The sequence below is a fragment of the Magallana gigas genome, chromosome 4 (genome assembly GCF_963853765.1).
Source record: "Magallana gigas chromosome 4, xbMagGiga1.1, whole genome shotgun sequence".
NCBI lineage: Eukaryota > Metazoa > Mollusca > Bivalvia > Ostreida > Ostreidae > Magallana > Magallana gigas.
In genome coordinates, this window is record NC_088856.1 from 5,870,875 (window position 1) to 5,895,787 (window position 24,913).

Sequence of the window (24,913 nt, forward strand, 5' to 3'; positions counted from 1 at the left end):
CTTATGTAATGTATATTAAAAGGCTATGACTTCTCATTATAAAGCTAAATGTTTATCAAACAATTTATGAAACGACAGAAATCATGAAAATTAATTGAATATACTTTTTAAATGAAATGAATCATCAAACTGTAATCCATTGTATTTTCAAATATACGACTGAAAGTATGGTAAAATCTTTTGATTTATTTGATTGTATAAGGAATGAATTTATTGAAGGATATTCTAATTATACACGTAACTATATAACTGGAATGGGAAAGTTTTGTTATCATATTCAGCAGCTTGTATCGTTACTCAAAGTAATATTTAATCTTTATATTCATGGAAAAATCCCATAACAAAGACCACCTTTCTTGACTTATTACAGCATTCATTATCGATGTACTTAGAGTTGAAGTGATTGTTTGACTGTGTAAACGGAATCTCTGATAAGACTGACCCTGTGTCAATCTACTTGCAACAAGTAAACAGAACCAATATTCAACACTGGTAAAAAAAAAATGGGTCTAGATCAGACAAGAAAGGAAGAGTATTTCCTGCTTGAAAGTTTATTGGTCGCTTTAATTTCTTAAAGAAATAGAAACCTTATCAGAAACCTTAAAGTAGTCCGAGTATCGCACTACGTCATAATACGGATTTTACAATATTGGTTCGACTTTTACAAAGCGTTTTAGATACCCGGTATTGATTTTGCTCTACATCGCTGTTGTAAACAATGGCAATAATAAGCAATTAGAACGGTAATATATGTATTCTATGAGAAATAGAAATGATTAATGTTGAGAAACTCGATTCTGTTAAAGTAAAATGAAAAACGAAGTTTCTGATTAACCAGGATCTCAGGTATGCTTATATCTTCTTTGTCTTGATGCCCCCCCCCCCCCTCTCTAAATTTAGAGACAGAAGCTATTTCGAATTTAATCAATCGTCAATTAATTAATGTTTAAATGATATCTAACATTGTTGACAGATCTAGGCAGAAAACTGTAGCAAAATGTGATTTTTACGGATTTTTTCGTCAGGGTCTACTTGGTTTAGAGCTTATAGAGTGAAAAGTAATCCGTCAACATATAATTTATTTTACCAAATCTTTTTTCTAAGATGTCAATCTATAGAATAAACACCATGAATTTAAGTTTTAGTCCATAAAATAGTAAAATAATTACCAAACGCAAACTAGCATTGCATTTTTTGTATTCTATTTTGATACATCAGGTCCATAAAGCGTACTTACTTACAACAATTTGTGCAAAATCATTGATGAGATATGGCTTAAATAATACATTTATTAGAGTATTTATACTCTATTTTGTATGTTCAGTTCTAATTTTCCCAATATTGGTAATTATATTTAGGAAAAACGGACGTCTGGCAAATTTCATAATTGTCAATAATTTTCGCAAGGAGGTACACCCGTCTGAGAGGTGATAACAAACAAACTAGCATGTAAACATGCATATATTTTTTGTATATGTTTTGCTAGAATGTATATTTATCATTTAAAGCTAAGCTTTAAATGATTAAGCCCATTTAGTGCCGAGTATAGGACTACCTTAAATACAAATGGAGGTATTTCATTACCTTCTTTAGTCGCATTATGAAGAGTTCTTTCTGTTCTGTATCTATATTATTTTTATTTTACGTGTAATGTAGCTGATTAATTGTGAAAATTTCAGCTTGGTATTTTGGAATAAAACAAATCTGTATCATAAGATTGAGACTGTGATAATAATTTGTGTAATAGTAATGTTTTAGCAAAAGTAGTCACTATTCATGTGTCAGTACTTGTTATTAAATGATATCAAATTTGCCTTTTTTGTACTAGCTCAATTCTCCAAAATAAGGCTAAGCGCTAGTTAACAATCGATTATTAAGAAAATACCTTCAACTTCTTTCATGCAACGCTTTAATGTCATCAAAACTGACTCATATAAAGATTCTTCACGAAAAAATACAATGCTTTTGGAGATGTAAAGTATTAATATGTGATATGTGAGTAATTTCAGCATTGACAAGGATATATAGATTTGCAAAGAATGAAACTACTTCTTAAACTTTAATACTTTAATTTTTTCTCGTAGAAGTATTCTAGAATTCCCTATTTACAGACAGCTAAGGTTTCCCAATGATTGTGGTGGAAAACCGTGTGATCAAACACAGTTTCATGTAAGTCACAAACACGTTAAATTCATCAGTGAGAAAAACGAGAAAAAATAAACTTCAAAATGTAAGCAGTTTAAGATTAGACAATATGGTAAGTTTATTCAGTTTAAAGTTTAAAGTAAATTTCAATTTTTGGTAAGAAGCACTCCTACGAAAAAAATACACGCAATACATATGCTGGTTCTGTTATGAAAATGAAGTTATCGTGAGTTAAAACGAATATACAGAGTTTAATTGCAACTGAGAGTCTGTCTATTTGGATGGGGTTTTTTCCCATTTAAATAAAATTTGATGATAAATTGACTTTGCTGCTCTTATTTAATATTGTAATAATGACTGATGTTTATGTAGGTTTTATTTGTTTGATAACAAAAATACGATACAAATCGCAAATCCTAATTACAAAGTTAATGTGTTCTGGTGCATAAGATAGTTTGCAAGGTCCCTCAATGACTGCTGCCAATCGTGTTTATTGTGTCTAACGACATGACGACCAATATTGAGGTACCTATAAACTGAATGAATACTTGCAGCTAATATTACGTCAAGCTTTGCCTCAAATTTCTACTCATTTTCTTTTGCATACGAGATACAATTAAGTTTTGTTTAAGAAGTAATGTTGTTATTTCAAGTGATTTAACTTATTATATTATCTTTCGAAAATGGAAAAATTCAAAAGGTTACTAGACCAAAGAGCTGCTATTATAGCATAAGGTACAGATATTATCAAATTTGATATATGGCACTCTTTAAACCGTTCTTTAATGAATGTACAACAAAATAATAAGATTAAACATCACCCATTGATCTGCTGGACTTAAATTTTTGAAATAAAAAAATCCAAACTGACAGGTTAAATTGGATTCCATTTAAAGCTTATCAGTAAATTTGTTAGCGCTGTTGTTAATGGTTATGTCTTACTAAGTCTTCTTTCATTGGTGTGTTACGTTAACTTCCTGATTTTACTTTTTTCTCTGTTCTCAGTATAAATAAAACACGGTGTTATTTTCAACTCAAACATTTTAGGAAGGATAGGGTGATAAACATTCCTTTCGTCCAACAGCTTAGCATAAATAGTTTATGGGATGTCTTCTTTTTTAATTACGGTTTTAATCTCATTGAACATTTTGATCAGTGGTAAGTTTTCTGAAGTTATTATGTTTAATTGAATATATAAAATGATTTTTAGTAACAAATTCAATTCAATTGGCACTTTATACAAGAATATGTTTAAAATAATGATTATGTAGACGCTGAATTGACGTTACCGGGGGAGATAACTCATAGTATTGCTACACAGTTTTTGCATCGGTACAAACGCAGTGATCCCAGATGTAATACAGATGAGCCTTACTGTGAATCTAATAAAGGTAGCTGCATGGTAAGTGCAATGATTCGCATATTGTACCATTTTAGATTTTTAACCATTGCAAATTATATTTGAATACGAAAAGGCAGGTTGTTGCAAATACACAAATAATGATTTTTGAAAATAAGATATTCTATAGGTTTTTGGATTTATGTTTAGTTTTTATTTCATAATTGTTTTTTGTTGTTGAGAGGGTGGATTTGTGTATTTATCTGTTTATACCATATTCTAATTACACTTTATATTATATTTTGAACAAAAGGGATAATGGTGTTACATTCCGTTTGATATGTATACATAATAAGATAATATAGGAGATGATGATTTGTTGAGTTTCTCAAGTAAGTACTATAACATTGAACATTGTGTATTTGATCATTTTTCTTTAAGACCAAACATATTACTTTCAATTATAGCAACACAACGAAAATTCTAGAGAATTCTTCTGTGGACTGAACAACCCATGCTCCTCTGGACAGACATGTTACCTATCAACCCCATGCCCTGTCCATTACAGGACTGGTTGCACTAGTATGTCATCATATATGTGAGCCTAAAATATAGTGTCAAACTACTTACATGTACTAGCCTTACTAGAACGTTGATTGGTAGAATAATTATTCATTATTCTTTTTTCATTTTATTCAATTTTTTTTTTTAAAAAATACTAAAACACATTATTATACTTTCACAGTGTGTCTTGATAACATTTGTCTGATGTTTCAATGTTTAACTATTTAATTCACATAACTTAAAACCAAATCTAAAGTCGCATACATAATGTTTAAAGTATGCTCTCATTGATACACCAGTAATAAAGATGTTCAGATAATATATTTTGTATCTTCAGATTAACAACAGCTACAGTGTTGATATGTATTGTACAGTTTATGGTAACTGCTTTACCATTATCTTTAGAGAATCAATAATTCTCATATCATTTTCATTGTTATTTTAAAGCAAACGCATGTTTTGGGCAACCGTGCCAAAATGGAGGCACTTGTTCTTTGGCATCGAATGCTAAAGGATACACTTGCAATTGTAATGCAGGTTATGATCAAGCTACCGACTGCCGAACCCGTAAGTTTCCATTCCAAGTAAACCTCTTTATAGATCTATGTATATCTCAGTTATAACCCTTTTTTCAATCTTCTTTCTCTTTAATTGTTATAAGGTGCGTGTAAAGAAGACAAAACTTGCTAGAGAGACCCAGATATACTTTGTTCCTTGAAATCGAAATGAAATTAGTATAGAATTTATAGAAACGTATGATTTCAATATTTAAATGTAATATTTAAAGCCTAATTGGTAAAAGGATTAAGCTGTAGAATTTTTTGTTTGCCTTATATTGTAGAGATAAATTACTGTAACAGCAATCCCTGTCAGAATGGTGCTACGTGTAACCGTCGACTGAATGGGTACACTTGCACTTGTCAGCCGGGATTTAATGGCACCCATTGTCAAAACAGTAAGTGGCATGTTACATAAAATGTTTTATTGATTATTATCAGAGAAAATTCCAGTCTTTTAAATCCACTATCAAACAAAGTCATTTTCTGAATTCAATTGACGTTTTATATATTTTCTGTTCGGATTACAATGAACAAAATGTCTTCTCGTAGTTGAAGAAGTTTCATGTTCTTGTCCGGATAAATAATTACTTTGTAAATACTTTTCCTTAATATTAGCAATGATAGGCGTCATTTACCTTTTTCAATTGATTCTACTGATTCAGGCTTAATTATTCGTATGAGAAAGAAGCTATTGAAAGAATCAGATTTGTAATCAAGTTACTCAATTTATCTACATACATCGCGACCAATAATTTCAATCCTCGTACCTCAAACGGAAAGCTAATGCAAACTTATATTATTTTACTATTATTTACGAATGTTTCTGTTATATTGTGTATTGAAGGTACACATTTTTTTTCCAGAGTTCTGAAATAAAAATAGTTTATTCCTTGTCCTCAAGGAAGTCATATCTTGACAATTCTTGATGAGTTTTTCTTTACCGTGTATAAATTTAGCATATCCTTTTTCAGATATAAATGAGTGTATCAGTTCTCCTTGTATCCATGGAACATGCATCGATGAAATAGCAAGATACTCATGTAGCTGTGACATCTTGTTCATTGGTGATAATTGTGAGAAGGGTAAATCTTTGATTTTTAATGTATAAATATTTTTCTAGAATCATTCTAAAAAAAATGTAAAATTGTTCATTGCACTTTATTTTCATTTTTGTTTACATTTTGAGTAATTGCTTCAAATTGCTAAAAATGCTAAAATTGTTCATTGCAATTTATTTTCATTTTTGTTTACATTTTTAGTAATTGCTTCATACATTGTAACAATTGCCGTGGGAGCTTTAGGAATCATTGCAACTGCTGTAGGCTTATTCGTCATATGGAGGAAAAAACAGTAAGTTCATTGTTCTGGCTCTTTCTGCAGTGCACATACGAAAAATATATGTATGAGATATGTTCACATTACAGTTAAACTCATTAGTTTTGTGATATTAATTATCATATGACGTATGAGATGATTTTTCTTGTTTCAGAAGTGAGAAAAATTCCACTGTCCCTTTTCCGTTTGAGGAAACAAAACTTGGACAAACAAGATCTCGATTTCAGCGAAATGTTGAAACGGTCCATACCAATGATCACAATTCCCTTTGGTTTATAGACGGGAAGTTGGGTCAAGGAAACATAAAGTTTAAAAATCAAAGTTAATAGTGGTTCCCAAATCATTATTAAAGATGACTTAAATTATAATGAATTTTATTAGTTACATTCTTATGTACAATCAAATGTATTTTCTTTGAAATAAATCACGATTATGATAGCATAAATGCATGAGCACGACCAATCAAGGCGAAAGTATCGTAATGCATGACTTAGACGTTTTGTTTACCTGTTATTCAAACATAGCTCATATTCAATGTTTTTTGAGTTTGAAATTGTTTTGCAATCTTTAACAAATAATTAAAAAATAAAGAGATTGTATTGTCAGAAAACTACCCTTCAGTTCAACCTTAATTTTTTGTCTACTTTTATAGGTGGCATGGTACACCTCCAAATTGTGAAGTACTTTCGATCGAAAGAAAAAATAAAATCAAGTATAATTTTATAAATGGTCTCTTTTCCTGAAATTGTTACCTAACAGTATAGAGCAATGGGTTAGAGCGTTAGCTACGAACCTGTAACTCATTAATTCGAATCCCGCTGAGACATTATAATTTTACCCTTCCAAAAGAAAACAACATATTTTTTGGTCAAATATTGTAATTTATAAGGATTATAAACTGGTGAAAATATTTTGATTAGAATATACTTTTATTCTCGTTAATATCGACAGGTGTCCCAAACCACCTTAAGCATTATTATAAGGCAAATTGCTCTGCTAATGTCGGTCGGTCGGTCCACCAACAGTTTTCGTTCATTTTTTTCGCAGAGAAATAACATATTGGGATGAAATTTGGTATAAAGGTTTGTCCTAATAATATCTAGGTCAAGTTCATTGTTGGGTAAGATCAAACATTTTTTTTATCTTTTTCTTTGTAAAGGATTCACATATTGTAATAAAAATTAAGTATTCAGGTTTATTATGATAATATCTATGTCAAGTTTGATTTTCGGTACGATTAAGCAATTTACGGCAGAGTAATGCCTCTTGGACTAAGGAAAATTCCAACTTTTTGCAGTTTTCCACATTTATTTTCTTCGCAGAGGATGCTCATATTAAAATTTGGTATTCAGGTATACATGACAATATCTAGGTCAAATTCAATTTTGGGTACGATCGAGCTATTTTCGAAAGTTATGCCTTGTGGACTTAGAAAAATTTCAATTATTAGCATTTTCCGTTCATTTTCTTTGCAGAAGTTGTACAAACTAAAACAAAACTTGGTAAACAGGTTTATCATTATAGTATATAAGTCAAGTTATTAAGGTCTTCCGTTTCCAACGGAAGACCTTATTGTTTTCGTACTGTTTCTTCTTATTATTTTTTTCCACAAATTTTGTGCATGCGATTTCTCAGAAACTATTCCGCCGATTTTGACCATTTTTAACAGATGATTGCCAGAGGTCATAATTCTAGACGTTTTTTGAAATTTTGAAATCATCACTTCTGGTACCGAGTTACGGCGGATTTTCTATTTTTTTGCGACCTATTTTGTGCAGAGCTGATCTCGGAAACTATTAGAGAAATGTATACGAAAATTTCAGGATAGGTAGTCTATAGTTTGAAGTTGTGCACTATTATGTTGTTTTACACCAGTGGCGCCATTTTTTGGAGCTCGTCAAGGCACGAAAATTGGGTCCGAATTTTCATTCAAAATGTTCATACGTTTTGATCTGTATCTTTCTATCAGTTGATATTTTGTTAAATAATATATAACAAAAGTGGTGGAAAATCAAAAGTTCTTTCCAAATAGATCAAGAAAAAGGGGCTGGCCCCTTTAATTAGGGACCAAGAGACTCGTAAAGTCTATTACGAATAACTTGAGAACGATAAATATTTTGTTATGCATTATAGAATCAAAGTTGTTGAACACTACATTATCGGTTTGAAAAAAGTCATCGTCAGGCCCATGTTTGACGTAATTAGGGATTTTAATCATTATCTTAAAAAAAAAATTTTTTTTTGGGGGGGGGGGGGGTGCTAATTTTGAAATTGTATCGATATTTCATGGTATCATTTAAGATAAAAAAACAATCGAACGGAAGACCTATCTAATTATTTTTTTCCATATTTTGTGCACGCGATTTCTCAAAAACTACTCAACCGATCTCGGCAATTTTCCCATAGATGATGGGACGGATTATCGAAATTTTATATGTCTTTGACTTTTTTGTCGTCGTCACTTCCGGTCCGGATATACGGTAGATTTCGTAATTTTTTACGACCAATTTTGTGCAGAGCTGATCTCAGAAACTATTAGAGATATGACTTTCAAATTTTCAAGACAGGTAGGCCATGGCTTGAAGTTATGCACTATATAGTTGTTTTTTACCTGTGGCGCTTTTCCTGGGAGCTCGCTTACGCTCGAAAATGGGGTCCGAATTTTCAATCAAAATTTTCATACGTATTGATTAGTATCTTTTTATCGGTTGATATTTTGTTAAGACATATAGAACAAAAAAAGTAGAAAATTAAAAGTTCTGTTTAACAAAATCAAGAAAAAGGGGCTGGTCTCTTTATTTAGGGACCAAGAAACTCATAAAGTTTATTACGAATAACTTCAAAACGATAAATATTTTGTAATGCATTATAGAATCAAAGTTGTTGATCGCTACAATATCTGTTTGAAGAAGTCATCTTCAGGCCCATGTTTGACGTAATTAGGGAATATTTTTCATTATCTTTAAAAAAAATTGGGGGGGGGGGTGTTAATTTTGAAATTGTATCGATATTTCATGGTATCAATTAAATTTTCGGCCCATTTCGACCATTTTTTTACAGATGATTGCCAAAGGTCATAATTCTAGAAGGTTTTTTTAAATTTTGAAATCGTCACTTCCGGTTCCGATTAACTGCCGAATTAGTAAGTTTTGACGACCAATTTTGTTCAGAAATAAACTCAGAGACTATTAGAGATATGAATATGAAATTTTGAGGATAGGTAGACCATAGTTCGAAGGCGTGCAGATTGTAGTTTTTTGGTGCCAGTGGCGCCATTTCTTTGAGCTCGCCAAGGCTCGAAAATTTGGTACGAATTTCGAATCAAAATTTTCATACGTTTTGATATCTATCTTTTTATTAGTTGATATTTTGTAAAGACATATATAATAAAAGTGGTAGAGAATCAAAAGTTCTTTCCAACAAAATCAAGAAATAGGTGCTGGCCCCTTAAATTAGGGGCCAAGACACTCGTAAACTCTATTACAAATAACTTTAAAACGATAAAGATTATGTAATGCATTAAAGAAGCAAAGTTGTTGATCGTTACAATATTTATTAGGTGAAATCATTGCCACGCCCATTTATTACGTAATTAGGGATTTTTAGGGGCCAAAATACTTAAACTTGGACGCAATATATCTAAAGAAGGAGACATTTTTTGTTAAGCATTGTAGAAGAGAAAATGTTTGCATTGATGATTCTAATCGATTCCATTAATCAAAACACCAATGTCTGTACCCATTAAAGATCTAGAGGGCTGGCCCCTGAAATATTCAATCATTTGTATCTCAAAATTGATCAACAATTTTACATAGGTGTAAGAACAAAAAATGTTAGCATTTGTGAGACCTTTCAAATAAACTCAAGAAAAAGGGGATAGCCCCTTAAAATTAGGGGCCAAGACTCTCGTAAACTCTATTACAGATACCTTAAAAACGATCAAGATTTTGTAATGCATTATAGAAGCAAAGTTGTTGATCTTAACAATATATACCAGAAAAAACCATTGCCACGCCCATTTATTACGTAATTAGGGATTTTTAGGGGCCAAAGTACTAAAACTTTGACACAATTTATCTAGAGAAGGAGACATTTGTTAAGCATTGTAGAAAAGAAGATATCAGTATTGATGATTCTAATCGATTCCATTAATCACAACACCAATTTCTGTGCCCATTAAGGATCTAGAGGGCTGGCCCCTAAAATATCTGTATCTAAAAAATGAACAACAATTCTAGATAAGTGTAAGAACAAAAAATGTTATTATTCGTGAGACCTTTCGAATGAACTCAGGAAAAAAATGCTAGCCCCTTAGATTAAAGGCCAAGACACTCGTAAAGTCTATTACACATACCTTAAGAACGATCAAGATTTTTTAATGCATTATAAAAACAAAGTTGTTGCTCGTAACAATATCAGTTTGTAAAACTCATTTCCAAACCCTGTGATGACGTAATTAGGGATTTTAGGGGACTAAAATCTTAAATCTTTAATGTGCTGTATGTGAAAAAGCAAAACTCTTTGTTAAGCATTTTAAAGGATATTGACAATCGTATACATAATATGAAAGGGGGGAATTGTGAAATTTCATTGATATTTTAATCGTATCGTTTAAAAATTGAACGGAAGACCTACTCGTTACTCGTAACTCGTATATATATATATATATATACATATAGATAGAAAATTTGAAAAACGAAAGACAACACAGAGTAAAACGTTAGCGCTTTCATTCAATCTTCAGACGTTTTTAAAATAACAATTACGTTACTTGGTGACGTCTACAATACAATGACGTCATAGTTAAAGTTAACGTAGTAGAGGGATATTTTCGCGTAATCTATAGGGTAATTCAATGAAATATATACACAATACATAAAAAAGTTAATTTATAGCAGTCTGTTGAGGCAAGGTTTTAAAGTTTGAATAAAAAGTTTTTCTTTTTCTCTTCTTTCCGTTGCACTCTCTGTAAAAAGTTTATAAAATGGAAACACTTTAAATTGCCCGCCTCCGCATACATCGATGTGCTCGCTGAGTTTTATTTTCCGGTACTCTGGGTCTTTAATTTGCTGTTTATGCACCCGGATTCTTGTTCTTAATGTTGTCCCAGTTTCGCCAATATAAAATTTGTTGCAACCATCACATATAATGGTATATATTAAATTTTTGGAATGACATGACATGTCCGAATTTACGTGGAATTGTTTTCCTCTGAAGTCAACCGAGCTGCCTTGTTTTAAAAACGGACACGTGCCGCATCGTATGTCTCCACATTTAGATACCGTTTTTATTGACGTATTAATTGTAGATGGACAGAGTATTCTCTTAAGGTTCTTTGGTTGCCTTTTACTGTTAATAAACTTGAGTTTGGTTAAAACGCGAGCCATATCTTCATCTGTTTTGAGAACTCCGTTGAGATGATTGACCACTGGAGCTATATTCGGGTTCCTAGGGTTATGGGTAGTAACAAGTATATATATATGAGAGAGACAGACAGACAGGGAGTTTTGTAAGCAGTTATTAATGTTGATTACTGAATAGCCTTAAGGTAGAAAATGAGACAACAACACACTCATTAATTTTTTTAACCAACAGGGTCCAGCCCAATGCAAAATTCTAAAACGTTTGTCAGGTGTAATAATCACAAATAGCAACCAAATTAAGTGTTATGCAGATAAACCAGATAAGTACTAATTACAGTCATGTTTCATGTCTAATTTAAAAATCAAAGTTAATAGTCTCCGTGTGACAGTGGGAACGGAAATGGATTGCAGAAAATAACAGGATATAACTAAACAAATAAAGGTAAGTCGATCATGGAGTCAGCCAAAAAAAAAAACTCCCAAAAAAACCAAAAAATCTCCCAAAAAACACAACTATGGGACTGTAGTTAATAATATACATGTTGAAGGTTTAGGTTAACGAAACGGTGGTTAAATCTAAATCAATATTGCTTTATTTTGAAAATGATACAGACATTATCTTTATATTTTTTTTCATTAAAATTGAAAAATATTTGATTTTTAAACCGGCTTTAAGTTAAATACAAACGATAACTATCGCACACCATTGATTCATTTTATTATTTTTTAAAAGTGGGAAGGGGGGAGGGGGAGGGTTATAAACACAGCCAAGGAGCCGCGCGGATTAATTGTTGATCTGAGAGACTAGGGGAAACTGTAACGAGAAAACATGGAACTTCTAGTCAAATGTGTCGTTCTTTGTAGTCTGTTCATATCAGGTAGGACATCTGCAGAACTTTCAAAACCTTTTAATTCATTGCATTTATAATCTATTGCCGTCGCATAGGTTCATGTGTTCTTATCTTTTGGACAATAAGCTCCTCATATAAAAGTCTTGAAGAAAAAGAAACACTCACTAGATACGATCGTAAAATATTCAATCATGTTTATCTCAAAAATGAACAACAATTTTAGATAGGCCTAAGAACAAAAAATGTCGGTATTTTTTAGAACTTTCGAATGAATTCAAGAAAAAGGGGCTGTCTCCTTCAATCAGGGGCCAAGATACTCGTAATTTTTTTTATACATACCTCAAAAACGATCAAGATTTTATAATATATTATAGAAAGAAAGTTGTTGATCGTAACAATATCAGTTAGTAAAACTCATTGCCACACCCATTGATGACGTAATTAGGGATCTTAGAGGACTTTAATCTTAAATCTTTATTGTGCTGTTTGTGAAAAAGCAAAACTCTTTGTTAAGCATTTTAAAGGATATTGACAATCGTAAACATCATCTGAAAGGGAGTGTTTGAGGGGGAAGTCTGAAATTTCATGGACATTTTAATCGTATCGTTTAAAAAATTCAACCGAAGACCTACTCGTTACTCGTAACGAGATCGCATCTAGTTATTTTTTTTTCCACAAATTTTGTGCACGCGATTTCTCGGAAACTATCAAACTGATTGACCAAATTTTTCACAGATGATAGGAAGTGATCTGAATTTATTTTGTTTTTAATATTTTTGCCATCGTCACTTCCGGTACCGATTTATTGCTGATTTTGTCACTTTTTCGACCCATTTTGTGCACACTTCATTTCGAAAACTATCAGAGATATGAATAGGAAATTTTCAGGATAGGCAGACCATAGTCTGAAGTAAAGCCAATTGTTTTTGGGGTTTTTTTAACCATTGGCACCGTTCTTAAGAGCTCACTATGGCTCGAAAATTGGGTACGAATATTGTTCCCCTGCTTTGTACACACGATTTCTCAGAGATGGCTCGATAGATTTTCTTGAAATTTTTAGGAGTGATAGAAATAAATTATATCTCAAGTATCCAAATTTTAATTTTTTCAAAGTTCATTTCCTGTCGTCCGTTTCCTGTCCCACGACAAAAAGCTTGTGACATTGAGAACTCAAAAATTATAAGGACTTGAGCATTCAGACTTTGTAGGATTATAGAGCTATAGTTGTAGATGTCTTTAAACTATTTTGTTTTGTTCGTCATAACTTCCGGTTGTCACCAGAAGCACTTCAATGTTTTTTTTTAATTTTGCATTTAATTTGTTTCATATAGAATTGAAATATAAGTAATAATCCTTACATATGTGATGTATCCGAAATTAAATAAAAACAAAAAAACTCGTCTTCCGGTGAGATATCTCAAATATCTCAAAGCGTTTTTTCAATAAATGTTTCAGCCACGAAATCTCAGAACACGAAAATTATATTGATACATGTAATAGACATTCGATAGAAAATGCGTTTAATCGCTTTCATTTTGTCAACCGTCACTTCCGGTCCTCACCGGAAGGGTTAAAACAAATCAAGCTGTTTGAAAGTTTAACTGTTTTTCTTGGACAATTTTAGTTCAATTAATAAACAATAAAGTACAAGTGTCTAATGTTAAAAAAATACTAAGTTTTTATTTTCACTGAGTATTTCCGTTTGTCCGTTTCCTGTCAAGAGACAAAAAAAACAATGACTCCACGAGATCTCAAAAACAGTAATCACTTGAACAACCAAACTTTATTGGATGATAGCCCTAAGTATGTATCCATGTTTACATTATTTTGTTTGAATCGTCGTCACTTCTGGTCGTCACCGGAAGCACTTAAAAATATTTTTTCCTTATTTTACACTAGGCAAATGTATAAATGAAAACTAGCTTTTTTTCATTAATCACTTCCGTTCGTCCGTTTCCGGTCTCGAGACAAAAACCCTAGTTTCACCAGGATCTCAGATTTGGCAGAGAGTGTCGATATTTCATTGTATCACATAAAACAAAATCGGACGGAAGACCTACTCGTTACTCGTAACGAGATCTAGTTTTTAGGTATAATTGGATAATTTTTGACAGAGTTGACAACGCCTTGGACTTAAAAAATTCCAATTATTTGCAGTTTCCGTTTATTTCATTTGCAGATGTTGTACTTACTGAAATGAAATTTGTTATATAGATTATCTGAATAGTATCTAGGTCAAGTTAAATTTTAGGGACATGTACGATCAAATAATTATATGCGTTTTGGACTTGGAAAATTTTTTATTATTTGCAGGTTCAAGCGCAAAAGTTTCCAAGGGGGGGGGGGGGCATAAGTGTTTTACAAACATCTCTTGCTTAATTAGGAACAAGTTACTTAATGAAGAAATATAATTTAGCTATAATCTTTATATTTCTATATATAAGAGCTTGAAATTTTAAAACTGTTCACTGAAAACGTAAGAAATGCGTGAGGGTTACACATAATGACCTCTGTTTATCTAGCTAACGCATTCAATTCACTTTTGTTAAATTTATAGCAAGCTATTTAAGGTTTTTTCTTATCTGTTACCTTTTCAAACGCAATTGATGCTGAATTTTTGCAATTGGTTCGTACTTTCTTTAAAAATTATTAAGAGCGTTCTAAATGAAAATGCATTTTACAGTAATAGCATTCAGAATCATTGTCCGGTTATTGTGATATTTGTTACTTTTGCTTTTCAAGAATCTAAAATATCATCTTTTTGATTTAAATATTGATACAATAATAAATTACCTTACAATCAATCATTACATTAATTCTAACTCGAAGATATATAATGTTGGAAAGTCATACTTTGTAAACAATAAGAAAATTAAATTTGGAGACCTTAATTAAACATGCAGAATTATAAGAAAATTGTCTTTAATCATGACACAATTAACATATTCGCCCCTTTCCGCGACCAACCTTTTCCATAAACAAGGGTATCTCTACAAGGAAAAAATATATGTGGGGTTTTCAAACCATGAACTTGCACTATGATGATATTCACCTACTTACATAGCTGATTTTACAGTTATAACAACACATAAAAATCCCACAATATTTTCATTGTCAACTTAAATGGTCACGATTTTGGTCAAATTTTATTTTTCTGTCTTTATTTTATACAATGCTGTAGAAATGCATTCCTAATGATCAAATGAAATTAAGGTAACAGTCCATGAGTTTTAAGCAAGATACAGGGCTCACAATTCTTCGTCATGTAAACAAGGCTCGTGCCCTGTTTTTGTTTACATAGGTTTAATATACCAGAAAAAATTCTTTTTCAAGCTTATTTTTCTACTTTCGTATTCATTTTAAGCATAAATAAACAGTCCTTAACGATTAACACATTCACTGTAGGTCTAAAACGGGAATTTTCACTTCAACATTCAAAATGTAAACAAAAGCTTTGTTTACATAGTGAAGAATTGTAAGCTCTGTAACTCACTTATAACTCAACAAATGACACTCAAATTTTGGTTGCCTATTGAAAATGCCTTACTGAAGCATCGTACACATTAAAATCGAAAAAATAATTTTGACCAAAATCGTGACCATGCCCCTTTAATGTGTTCATAAATCATTGATGTTCAAAGGTATTCATTCTTTTGAAAATTTCAGATTAATATTTTTTATGCATGTATTTTATTCTACAATGAGTATAAACAAATCTTATTGATCACATGTGTATAAGTGTATTCCATACCCTATAAATAGATTTTATAATTTAATATATTACACCATCCTTATTAATTATTGAATTCACCAAGCTAACCCAGCACTATACATTATATTGCTTGAAAGACACAGAGCCTGGCAACATTCAGCAATTATGAAATAGAACTTAACAATAAATAGTATGAGAAATATTTATTACTCCGCTATAACAAACAATTGGTGGATGTTGGCCGCATAATGATTTTTTGTGGGGTAACTGGGGAGCCGACCAGTGTGCCAGTTTAACTACCCATGTAGGGACACACTGAGGGCCCGAGTATGAAACATCAGTGCCCGAACCTGAACGATCCCCAGCGTTCTAAGGAGGGTAGTGAGACCTGCCCTTCTCACCCTGTCTCCTGCAGTGCTACCTGGTTTAGAACTTTGCATGACAAAGGCTACTTTATCAACCAATTATTACATGCACCAGCCTGTAGCATCCCCTCACTGGAGTGAGGTGGATGTGGCCCCACCTATACCCAGTGTAGGCCCCACTATACAAACAAATCCCAATTTTACATTGTAACCACATGGCACAGTTAACTGTAATAACTTTGCCTTTTATAAACCATATTGAATGATTTAATTTATATACTATCCCCTAGCTTTGAAAGCAAGTGGGGGGAGACACCCAGGTTTTGGAGCAGAAAGTGTCAACACATACCACTGCGGACTCCCCAGTCCCCATCCCCCCTAAAAATGTGATGCGACAAGAAAAAGTTACATGTACAAGTCCAAAATATGAAAGTCTATTGAAAAAAGATAAACTGTTGAACACAAGTCCAGATGACACCGAGCTGCTTGTCATCCTGTCTGGCTGTTTTTTCTGGTTTTCTAGCAGATTTTCAGTCTGCATCCGACTTTGTTATTCAATGACCTGTCAAAATAAAGAAAAGAAAAACGAGAAAGAAACCAAAAGCACAAATATATGTTAATAAATATCTAAGTATAAAGTAATTAATAAAAATGGGGGCTGGGTGGGTGGGTGCTAAAATTCGATGAAAACTGTGGGGTTTTTGCAGGGGCTTCCGGATAAGCCAATGGTTAGCTCGTACAGAGTTTTTTCGGAATATACAGAGTGTCTCAAAATTAATACAGACTATTTGATATAAAAACAAATAATCCTGATTATTGGTTTTTATTCAAACAATCGTTCTAATCCGGTAATACCTTGTTTGACAATGTTAGCACTTCAAAAGAAGAATTTCACAGAAAATTTTAAAACTTAGTATGCCTATAACTAATCATATTTAACTACATATTCATCTATGAAAAAAGCTTATTTGAAAAACAAGAGAGGATACAGTTTTTTTTTTAAATTACCTAATTTGTCACTCAATCCCGCTTTAAAAAACTCTGACGCAACATTGACATTTCAAAATGCAGCATGCATAAATACATGTATGTTAAGAAATATTTCATTTGCATTGAACCATAAACACAACGTTTTTCAGAATACATAAACAATGATCCACAAAAATCAAAGAAACTCTAACAATTAGCTGCACAAGTTCTATGGTCGATACAACCACCTTGTCAGCAAATACAATCTTCCACTTGGTCACATGCTGGCTGACGTTTTTCATACTAATTGTTAGACCCTAATTAATCACCTAATTGTCTACAGACTTTTCTGGTGTTTTCCCGATTACGACACAGAGTACAAAGCGGGTGCGACCGGTCAGCAGAGGATGCTCACTCTTCCTAGGCACCTGAACCTGTCTCTGAGGTTTTCCATGTTACTGTCATTCATATACGATTTGAGCCGACATTGTTGCGGGTGTGAATCATCCCCGCACTTATTATAGAGATCCTACGATCCCCCCCCCCCCCCCTGCAAAAAAAAGTCGGGACAGGTCTACATTATTGCAGCTATTTTACAATGCATATCAATTTCCATTTAGATATATCAAAATTTATTTAGATATGATAATCTGAACACTTGCAAGCATACCATTTAAAAAAAACCACATTTATGAAATGATCACACCAACGTTTTTGTTGAACATATCATTTATTCTGGAGATTGATTAAAATAAATCATGCAATACAAAAATATGACATTAGTAGATAAAATTTACGAACTATCGGTATAAAGTAGATTGGTTTAATATAATTTTAATTAGCATATATCAATAAAATCAAAGCACACTTGAGTACCAATGAGAGTGTTTTAGTTTTCTTATACACTGAACATAAAAGAATTTTAGATCTATAATAACTTTACAACTACAATAACATAAACAGACACAAAAGCATACGCCTTTATATCAAACGAGATAATCGGAGCATTCTAAAAAACATTAATCTACAAAATCTAAATAACAAAAAGTTAAGTATGAAAATATGACGAAATATGCATATTTTAATAATTTGTTGTGTATATTAAATTATCGTTATACTTGAACTTGTTTATTTTTTTAATATGCATTAAATTTGTTTTGTTTTTTTCCTTTAGAGATACGCCCTTCATAACTTGCATTATCAAAAAAAAATGTTCGAACCTAAAATACCTCTCAAACGAGATCTCTAAAGAACACTACCCATACGTTTTTAGGAATGCATACATTTCAATGAAAATCAGATGACTTGTTTATTAAGGCATTCGTATACATGTACATGCAGCTAAAAGTTCTCATCAGAAATGGGAGTTCACAATAGGTTGTTCGTCCGAGAACCCAGTATCGTAGGCATTATTGACGGAATGATGAACTTTCTGACTTGGAACAGTTTGTACGAGGTACTGAAAACGATTTTGTCTAAGCATCAAGATTATGTAAACGATGCCTATCAGGAGCACTAGTACACATCCGAGAGTTACCACAGTGACTATTTCAACAGTGAGGGTGTTTTTCTTGATACTTTTACGGTAATTTTCTGCACTAACGGGACTTTCTGAGTCTGTAATTATAAAAACAATATAATTAATATATGCACTACCTACACGGTCTCTTACAAAATATAAAATGTATCCAAATAGATGCATTTGATCTTACCATTAGAAAATAGCTGGTTCGATTTGACACGGATTGTTGTTGGTAATGTTTGTGTTGTCTTGCTTCCTTTGATTAACAATTAATGTACGTTTAAAAGTCATTGATTATCACTTCGATATTGTACATTTATTAATTTTTATAAAAAACAGTATATATTTATTCATTTTTTTGAAACTGTTTACACTCTAATTCTCAATCTCTCATTTAAGAAAAATATATTTATAAATGTTTGGTATCATAAAAAAGAGAGTCAATTTGAAACAATAAAATCTGTTCACCACAAATCGGTATCTGACATTTCTCCCATCTCTTTCCAGGCGCTGTTGACAAACACCAGGGGAACGGAGCGCCGTCTGGTGACCTGCAGTAATTTTCTAGTTGACCAAACACCTGATACACGTCTGAATCTTCACTGTCCCACCGACGGCAGGCATACCCTGTCTTCGTCACGTTTATCTTACCGAGATAGGTGGTACCTTCTTCGTAGCATTCATCATCTGTTAGAGCTTTTAAAATAAAAACAGATTTAAATCTCTTATAATAGTCCTATGAGCAGTTAAATGGTTACTGTAAAATTGTTTGACTGTATTTTGAAATTTCTAGTCTTACAAATGTGAGTTGTCAGTTCTAAAACACATAATGTTTTCTTTTTTGAAAAAAAAAAGAAAATCACTGTGTTGGAATTTAAACAAAAAAATAGGATCTTAAGTATTTCAAAGTAAACTTTTACTAAATTTTCATTTTTCGAAGGAATAGCAGATCAACTGTATTTTTGTTTTGATTACAGCTCGACCAGGCATTCAAAACATGCTCATCATTCAAAACAATTTCTGATGTAATAATTCGGGACAGCACCGGTTTCTGAATTCTTAATATTACTTGTAGATTTAAAATATTAAACTCTGTAATGACCATGACTTCATATTTTTTTAACAAAAGCATAACTTTACTCCATCGTTAATCTATCGTAAAGATTTATTTAAAACTGCAAACATTGATCATGATCTCCCTATCTTATATCCAATAAACTTTTACTGTAATAGCTTACGACAAGAAGGGATCCCGCAGTACTCCCACCGTGTGTTTCTGTTCGTAGTATAACACCAGGGCCCCTCTGGCTCTCCATCCGGATTTCTGCAGTAGTTACGACTTTTCCTAAGGACTTTATTGTCAGACAACGTGTGTTTATGTGGATACTGCGAACTCCAAGCTTGACAGGTTAGCCCTGAGATGGTGACATTTTTAAGTCCCACATACTCTTTGCCGAGTTGAGTTATCTTACATTCTAGCTGACCTTTGTAAAGAGAGTAACAAGCCAAGGACTTTCTAAACGCTTAAATCTGTACTTACTAAGGCACTTGCTAACACGTGAAATTACTTAGCTAATATAAACTCTGTAAGTAGAACACATAAATGCTATATCTAAATCAAAATTAAAACAAACATTAAAACAAACATAAAAGATATTATTTTGTCAGAAATTCCGATCTTAAACAAAGCGTCCACATACCGTGGGTGTAGCAAACGAAAATCACCAAAATGATGGTAAAAATTCCTTTAAGAAGCAACATGGCGTGCATTATGAACTCTGAACAGCCTTGAGCGTCTTTACACTTGAACGCCCCTATCTATATATGTGTGTGTGGAAGTGAAATGAATGATGGTGTAAGATGCTAAGAAGGCAGTCCTAAGAGCGTCGTCATATATGATTTAACGTAACTGTAGCATTTCAAAATACAACGTTTAAGTACATGTAAACTTAAGTTTGAGCTTCTCTTAAAAGATGAATGTTATTTATGAATGTCATTGAAATTCGAAGTCTATACATAATATATAAAGTAAAGATCTACGAAGTTTGACAAAATGAAAGTATTCAATGTCTGCCTCTTAAATAACAGATACATGTGTAAATCGACACTGTATAATTGAAACATCATAATATTGAAGTTTTTAGTAAAAGGATGTCTTCATTCTAATTCTTAAAACTGAATAAATCCTCATGTACATAAACATTAAACGCCTACACAAAAATTGAGTTTATTTAATTCTACCCAAATATATTAATGCTTACATCCACTTTAACGCATGAAATCATAATTATCAAACGTTAGTCTTAAAAACGAAACTAAAAGATAAGTTACAGTAATTCAAAAGGAGTTACAATACGTGACAGTAAAGTGTCGTAAACCTTGTTAAATATTAATTATCGTAAGATAAATTTATCTTACTCAGATAGTTGTATCAATATTTAATGAAAGTCTTACTTTAGTCTTGTCGTAGTTCGGTGACCTCATGGATACCAATGCTCGATTAGGCAGGAATTAGATCTTGAAGTTATCTTTTTAATCAGATGTGTCATCCATCTTAGACAACAATTCTTTATAAGACAAAGTATAAGAATAACTTTCAAGATTAACTTTAGTTTCATAATCTATCATATACAAGTTATTTTTACTTTTGGTTCAACTGAATTCAACGTAAACCTAAATTTTATGGTATAGCTTTAGTAGGATCCTTTTAAATTTACCCATTAAGATACATTATCTATACTTTTTATCAATGTATTTTCCTGCTTATTTACAAATAATCATGCGTTATCATTTATATCAAAATGAGGAGACATTCCTCTTTGCCAATAATTGAATAGAAGTGTTGGCTGATTTGAACAACATACTAGTGTCTTTTATTAATTTTCAGTCTAAAGTTGAAAATGATTACATGTCATATAATCATTTTCAACTTTAGATTGAAAATTAATAAAAGACACTAGTAGCCCTTGGTTCGAATCCTGTCTGTCGCTCTTGCAGTAACATTGTAACCCTGGCCCAGAGCCTTTCCTCTTGTGCACTCCCTCTAACCAGGGCTTAAAATGGCTAAAAGTGCTACCTTTTTATCTTTTAATTGGTCAGCTTTCATTAAAAAAAGATGAATTGCATCAGGACAGTCTTTTCAGCTCTGTGTTTTGTGATCCTCCTTTTATTATCTACTGAGTTTAATGTGTTTGTGCGTTTATAGTATTATATATAGTGAGAATTGTTATTGTTACATGCACTTTAATTGACAGAACACAAAAAACATAAAGCTTATCTTTGTATTTTATGGTTTATTAGAAACATACTATATTCAGAGACAAAATATTTTTAGAATGTTTAAAAGATTTTTCAATGAGAAAATCCTACATAAAAAGTTATATTGATTGCTTACCATTCTACATAATTCTTGCTCTAAACAATAAAAAAGAAGGCATACATATCATTAAAATCATTGATGAATATTTCAAAAAAATGAGTTCTACAAATAATTTCTAAATTTCTCTGTACATGTATTTATAAATTATATAATTAAAGTTAACACAGCATACAATTATATATCTTGTGAGATCCCGAGACGAGAAGATTTTCAAAGAGGTAGAAATAATACCTTATTGTGGTTATATAAAACTAGCTAATTATCTACATGACCACTTTAACGTTACAGTATACATACTTTTATCAATATATCTCTGATAAATTGTTTGAATACATTAGTGTTACCTTAAAATGTTCAGTGCGCGGAAATGTGCATGCATCGCAAAGGATAAGGCACACTTTTAAAAGACAAAATTCATTCATTCACAATTTTGTTGCATCAACGACTAGAATAGACAATAGGCTGGATATCCGATACCCCAGAATCGTAAACATTATTGAGAGCATACGGTGTATTCTGGCCTGGGAAGCACTGGAGGCGGTTCTGTCTCAGCAGAATGATAGTGTAAATGCTGCCTACAGTTGTCAACAGAACACACACTAGCGTTACTACCGTGACTACTTCAACTTTGACAGAATTTTGTTTGCAACTTCCATCATTTGCAGCAATGATCCGTTCTTTGTCTGAAATATTAAAACAAACAACACTTTAATGTACGTGTATGATCACGTTAACTTTATATACACCAAGAACTTCAATACTTACTTTTAGAATTGTTCTCTGATTTTAATGCGGTGGATTGTTGAAAGGTTGTTGTTGCTGCAGTGTTTGTTGCTGACATCGTTGCTGAAGTTGTTGCAGTTTGTGTTTTTGTTGTTCCATGTCTCCCTTAGTAAAATCATAATACAAACAGTTATTCTCACTCTGGATGGTACTCATATCATTCATGCATGAGTTTATCATTTTCAATATGACTTGCCATTGATTGTTCTAGGCAAATGCTTAACAACATCAAAAAAAAAAGATAAAACAACCTATCTAAAATCAGCTGTTTACTAGTTCATGATATGTGGCTTCAAAGTTCGTAGCGACATACACAAACGAGATCACCGAGGATCTGAATTAAATCAAGTTGAGGAGAAATACCTTAGCTGTGTATGAAAAAACCCTGTTTTTATGGAGAGTTTCTTTAATCAACGAGGAACTCATTAATAAAAGATAATGAATGTACCACAAATCGGTATTTGACATTTCTCCCATCTCTTGCCAGGGGCTGTGGACAAACACCAGGGAAATGGAGCGCCGTCTGGTGACCTGCAGTAATTTTCTAGATGCTCGAACACCTGATACACAAACACCGCTTCACTGTCCCACCGACGGCAGGCATACCCTGTCTCCGTCACGTTTATCTTACCCAGATAGGCGGTACCTTTCCCTTCTTCGTAACACTGTTCGTCTGTTATAGCTTTGTATTCGAAAAATGCAAAGTGTTGAATGTAATAATGCAAATTAATTAAAAGAGGTATTAAGAAATCATTCTTTTAATATAATTAGGTGATCAAATAGGTTGGGCATGATCAAACCCATTATAATATTATATCGGCTATAACGGTTTAGATTAACCGCAACCATATTCGAACACCTCATCATTCTGAAAAAAATATTCTTTATTTTTTATTGTGTTTATGGGTCAGAAAAACAAATAAATTAGAATCAAAGTAACAATAGGTTTTGATTGTTTAAAGCACATTTATGATGCTCCAAGTTTGATCCAATTATAACATATTGTAATATAAGCTCGTAAAAACATGGCAGAAACGACATTGTATACTTGAAAACATATCACACATATACTTGAGCCACCAAAGAAATTATTTTCAGACCTCATCATCACACATTGAGAAGTAAGGAAAGGATTTGATAGTAAATGGTTTTTTTGCATGGTTTTGTGTTTCATGAATATTTATGCCAATTATTATTGAAAAATCAATATACAAAGATTCACAGAGGAAGTATCTTACGACAAGAGGGAATATTGCAGTACTCCCACCGCTTGTTTCTGTCTGTGGTGTAGCACCAGGGTCCTCCTGGCTCCCCGTCAGGGTTTCTGCAGAAGTTGCGACTATTCCTTAGCATTATTTTGTCCGTTTGTTCGTGTTTGTGGGGATACTGTGAATTCCAATCCTGGCAGGTGCGTCCAGAGATAGTCACGTTTTTCAGTCCAAGGTAATTAATTCCGTGAACAGTTACCTTACATTCAAGCTGACCTAATTATGAAAAAATGTACGACAAATATAACGCTTTACATTTGTTTAGCCATTATACAAAATTGTAAAACAATGCTTTTATGAGTTTGGTCAAAATATGATCATAATGAATTCTAAGAAATATCTTAACATACCTTGTGTTAGGGGAGTAAATCCCAGCAGAACAAAAATTAGAATTCCTTTTAGAAAAGACATGGCCTGCATTATGTGATATTTACGTCAAACCTTTCACGTGCATAGACTTTGACGTGACAATGCATCGATGAGTTAAACAACTTTGAACAATATGTAATATGATGCTGACAACAGTATTATGTAGAACTATTAACCATATTAAGATCAGTCAAGTGTCCTTTCCTCTTTGTATATAAGTGTTCTTAAGAATGTGATCACAATTTTGTATGACCTGCATTAGCTCAAGCACTTTTTTTAGGATGAATGCTAACAACTTAAAAGCATTCAATGTCTGTGTGTGTGTTTCTTTTTGTTCAGATATGTATTGATTGAAATAAAAGTTAAGTTTGTATAAATTGTTTGTTAAG

General features: G+C 32.3%; 2 protein-coding genes and 1 non-coding gene across 4 annotated transcripts; 1 reads left to right on the forward strand and 2 right to left on the reverse strand.

Moving 5' to 3' along the window:
* The first annotated feature begins 3,934 nt into the window (after nt 1-3,934).
* On the forward strand, nt 3,935-6,530 carry LOC105328851 (uncharacterized). The gene is made up of 6 exons (XR_010712708.1): nt 3,935-4,066; nt 4,496-4,615; nt 4,890-5,003; nt 5,580-5,690; nt 5,868-5,958; nt 6,098-6,530. It is a non-coding gene; the product is annotated as an uncharacterized protein (transcript).
* An 11,963-nt stretch (nt 6,531-18,493) lies between these two features.
* Nucleotides 18,494-21,309, reverse strand: LOC105328879 (plasminogen). Of its 2 annotated transcripts, none has more exons than XR_010712709.1 (5): nt 21,180-21,309; nt 19,964-20,209; nt 19,194-19,421; nt 18,916-18,981; nt 18,494-18,820 (listed from the first exon to the last, which is right to left on the reverse strand). XR_010712709.1 is itself a non-coding variant. In XM_034450104.2 (5 exons), the coding sequence occupies exons 1-5, from the start codon at nt 20,493-20,495 to the stop codon at nt 18,558-18,560; spliced, it is 873 nt and encodes a 290-aa protein (XP_034305995.2). In that variant the 5' UTR covers nt 20,496-20,626; the 3' UTR covers nt 18,494-18,557. The 2 variants fall into 2 exon arrangements, 1 of the variants encoding a protein (XP_034305995.2); XM_034450104.2 differs by lacking the exon at nt 21,180-21,309 and adding an exon at nt 20,426-20,626.
* A 702-nt stretch (nt 21,310-22,011) lies between these two features.
* Nucleotides 22,012-24,663, reverse strand: LOC117682477 (plasminogen). The gene is made up of 5 exons (XM_034450105.2): nt 24,506-24,663; nt 24,126-24,371; nt 23,336-23,569; nt 22,870-22,992; nt 22,012-22,787 (listed from the first exon to the last, which is right to left on the reverse strand). Exons 1-5 carry the CDS (start codon nt 24,573-24,575, stop codon nt 22,543-22,545), a joined length of 918 nt encoding a protein of 305 aa, XP_034305996.2. The 5' UTR covers nt 24,576-24,663; the 3' UTR covers nt 22,012-22,542.
* Between the last annotated feature and the right edge of the window lie 250 nt (nt 24,664-24,913).

Excerpts from the sequence above, each read along its gene's own strand:
- LOC105328879 (XM_034450104.2), bottom strand. The coding sequence starts at position 20,495 with ATGCACGCCATGTTGCTTCTTAAAGGAATTTTTACCATCATTTTGGTG. Across the intron at positions 20,210-20,425 it reads TTTCGTTTGCTACACCCACG|GTCAGCTAGAATGTAAGATA; the intron begins GTATGTGGACGC and ends CTCTTTACAAAG. Across the intron at positions 19,422-19,963 it reads CTGCGGGATCCCTTCTTGTC|CTCTAACAGATGATGAATGC; the intron begins GTAAGCTATTAC and ends TTATTTTAAAAG.
- LOC117682477 (XM_034450105.2), bottom strand. The coding sequence starts at position 24,575 with ATGCAGGCCATGTCTTTTCTAAAAGGAATTCTAATTTTTGTTCTGCTG. Across the intron at positions 23,570-24,125 it reads CTGCAATATTCCCTCTTGTC|CTATAACAGACGAACAGTGT; the intron begins GTAAGATACTTC and ends TCGAATACAAAG. Across the intron at positions 22,788-22,869 it reads ATCAGAGAACAATTCTAAAA|ACAAAGAACGGATCATTGCT; the intron begins GTAAGTATTGAA and ends TTAATATTTCAG.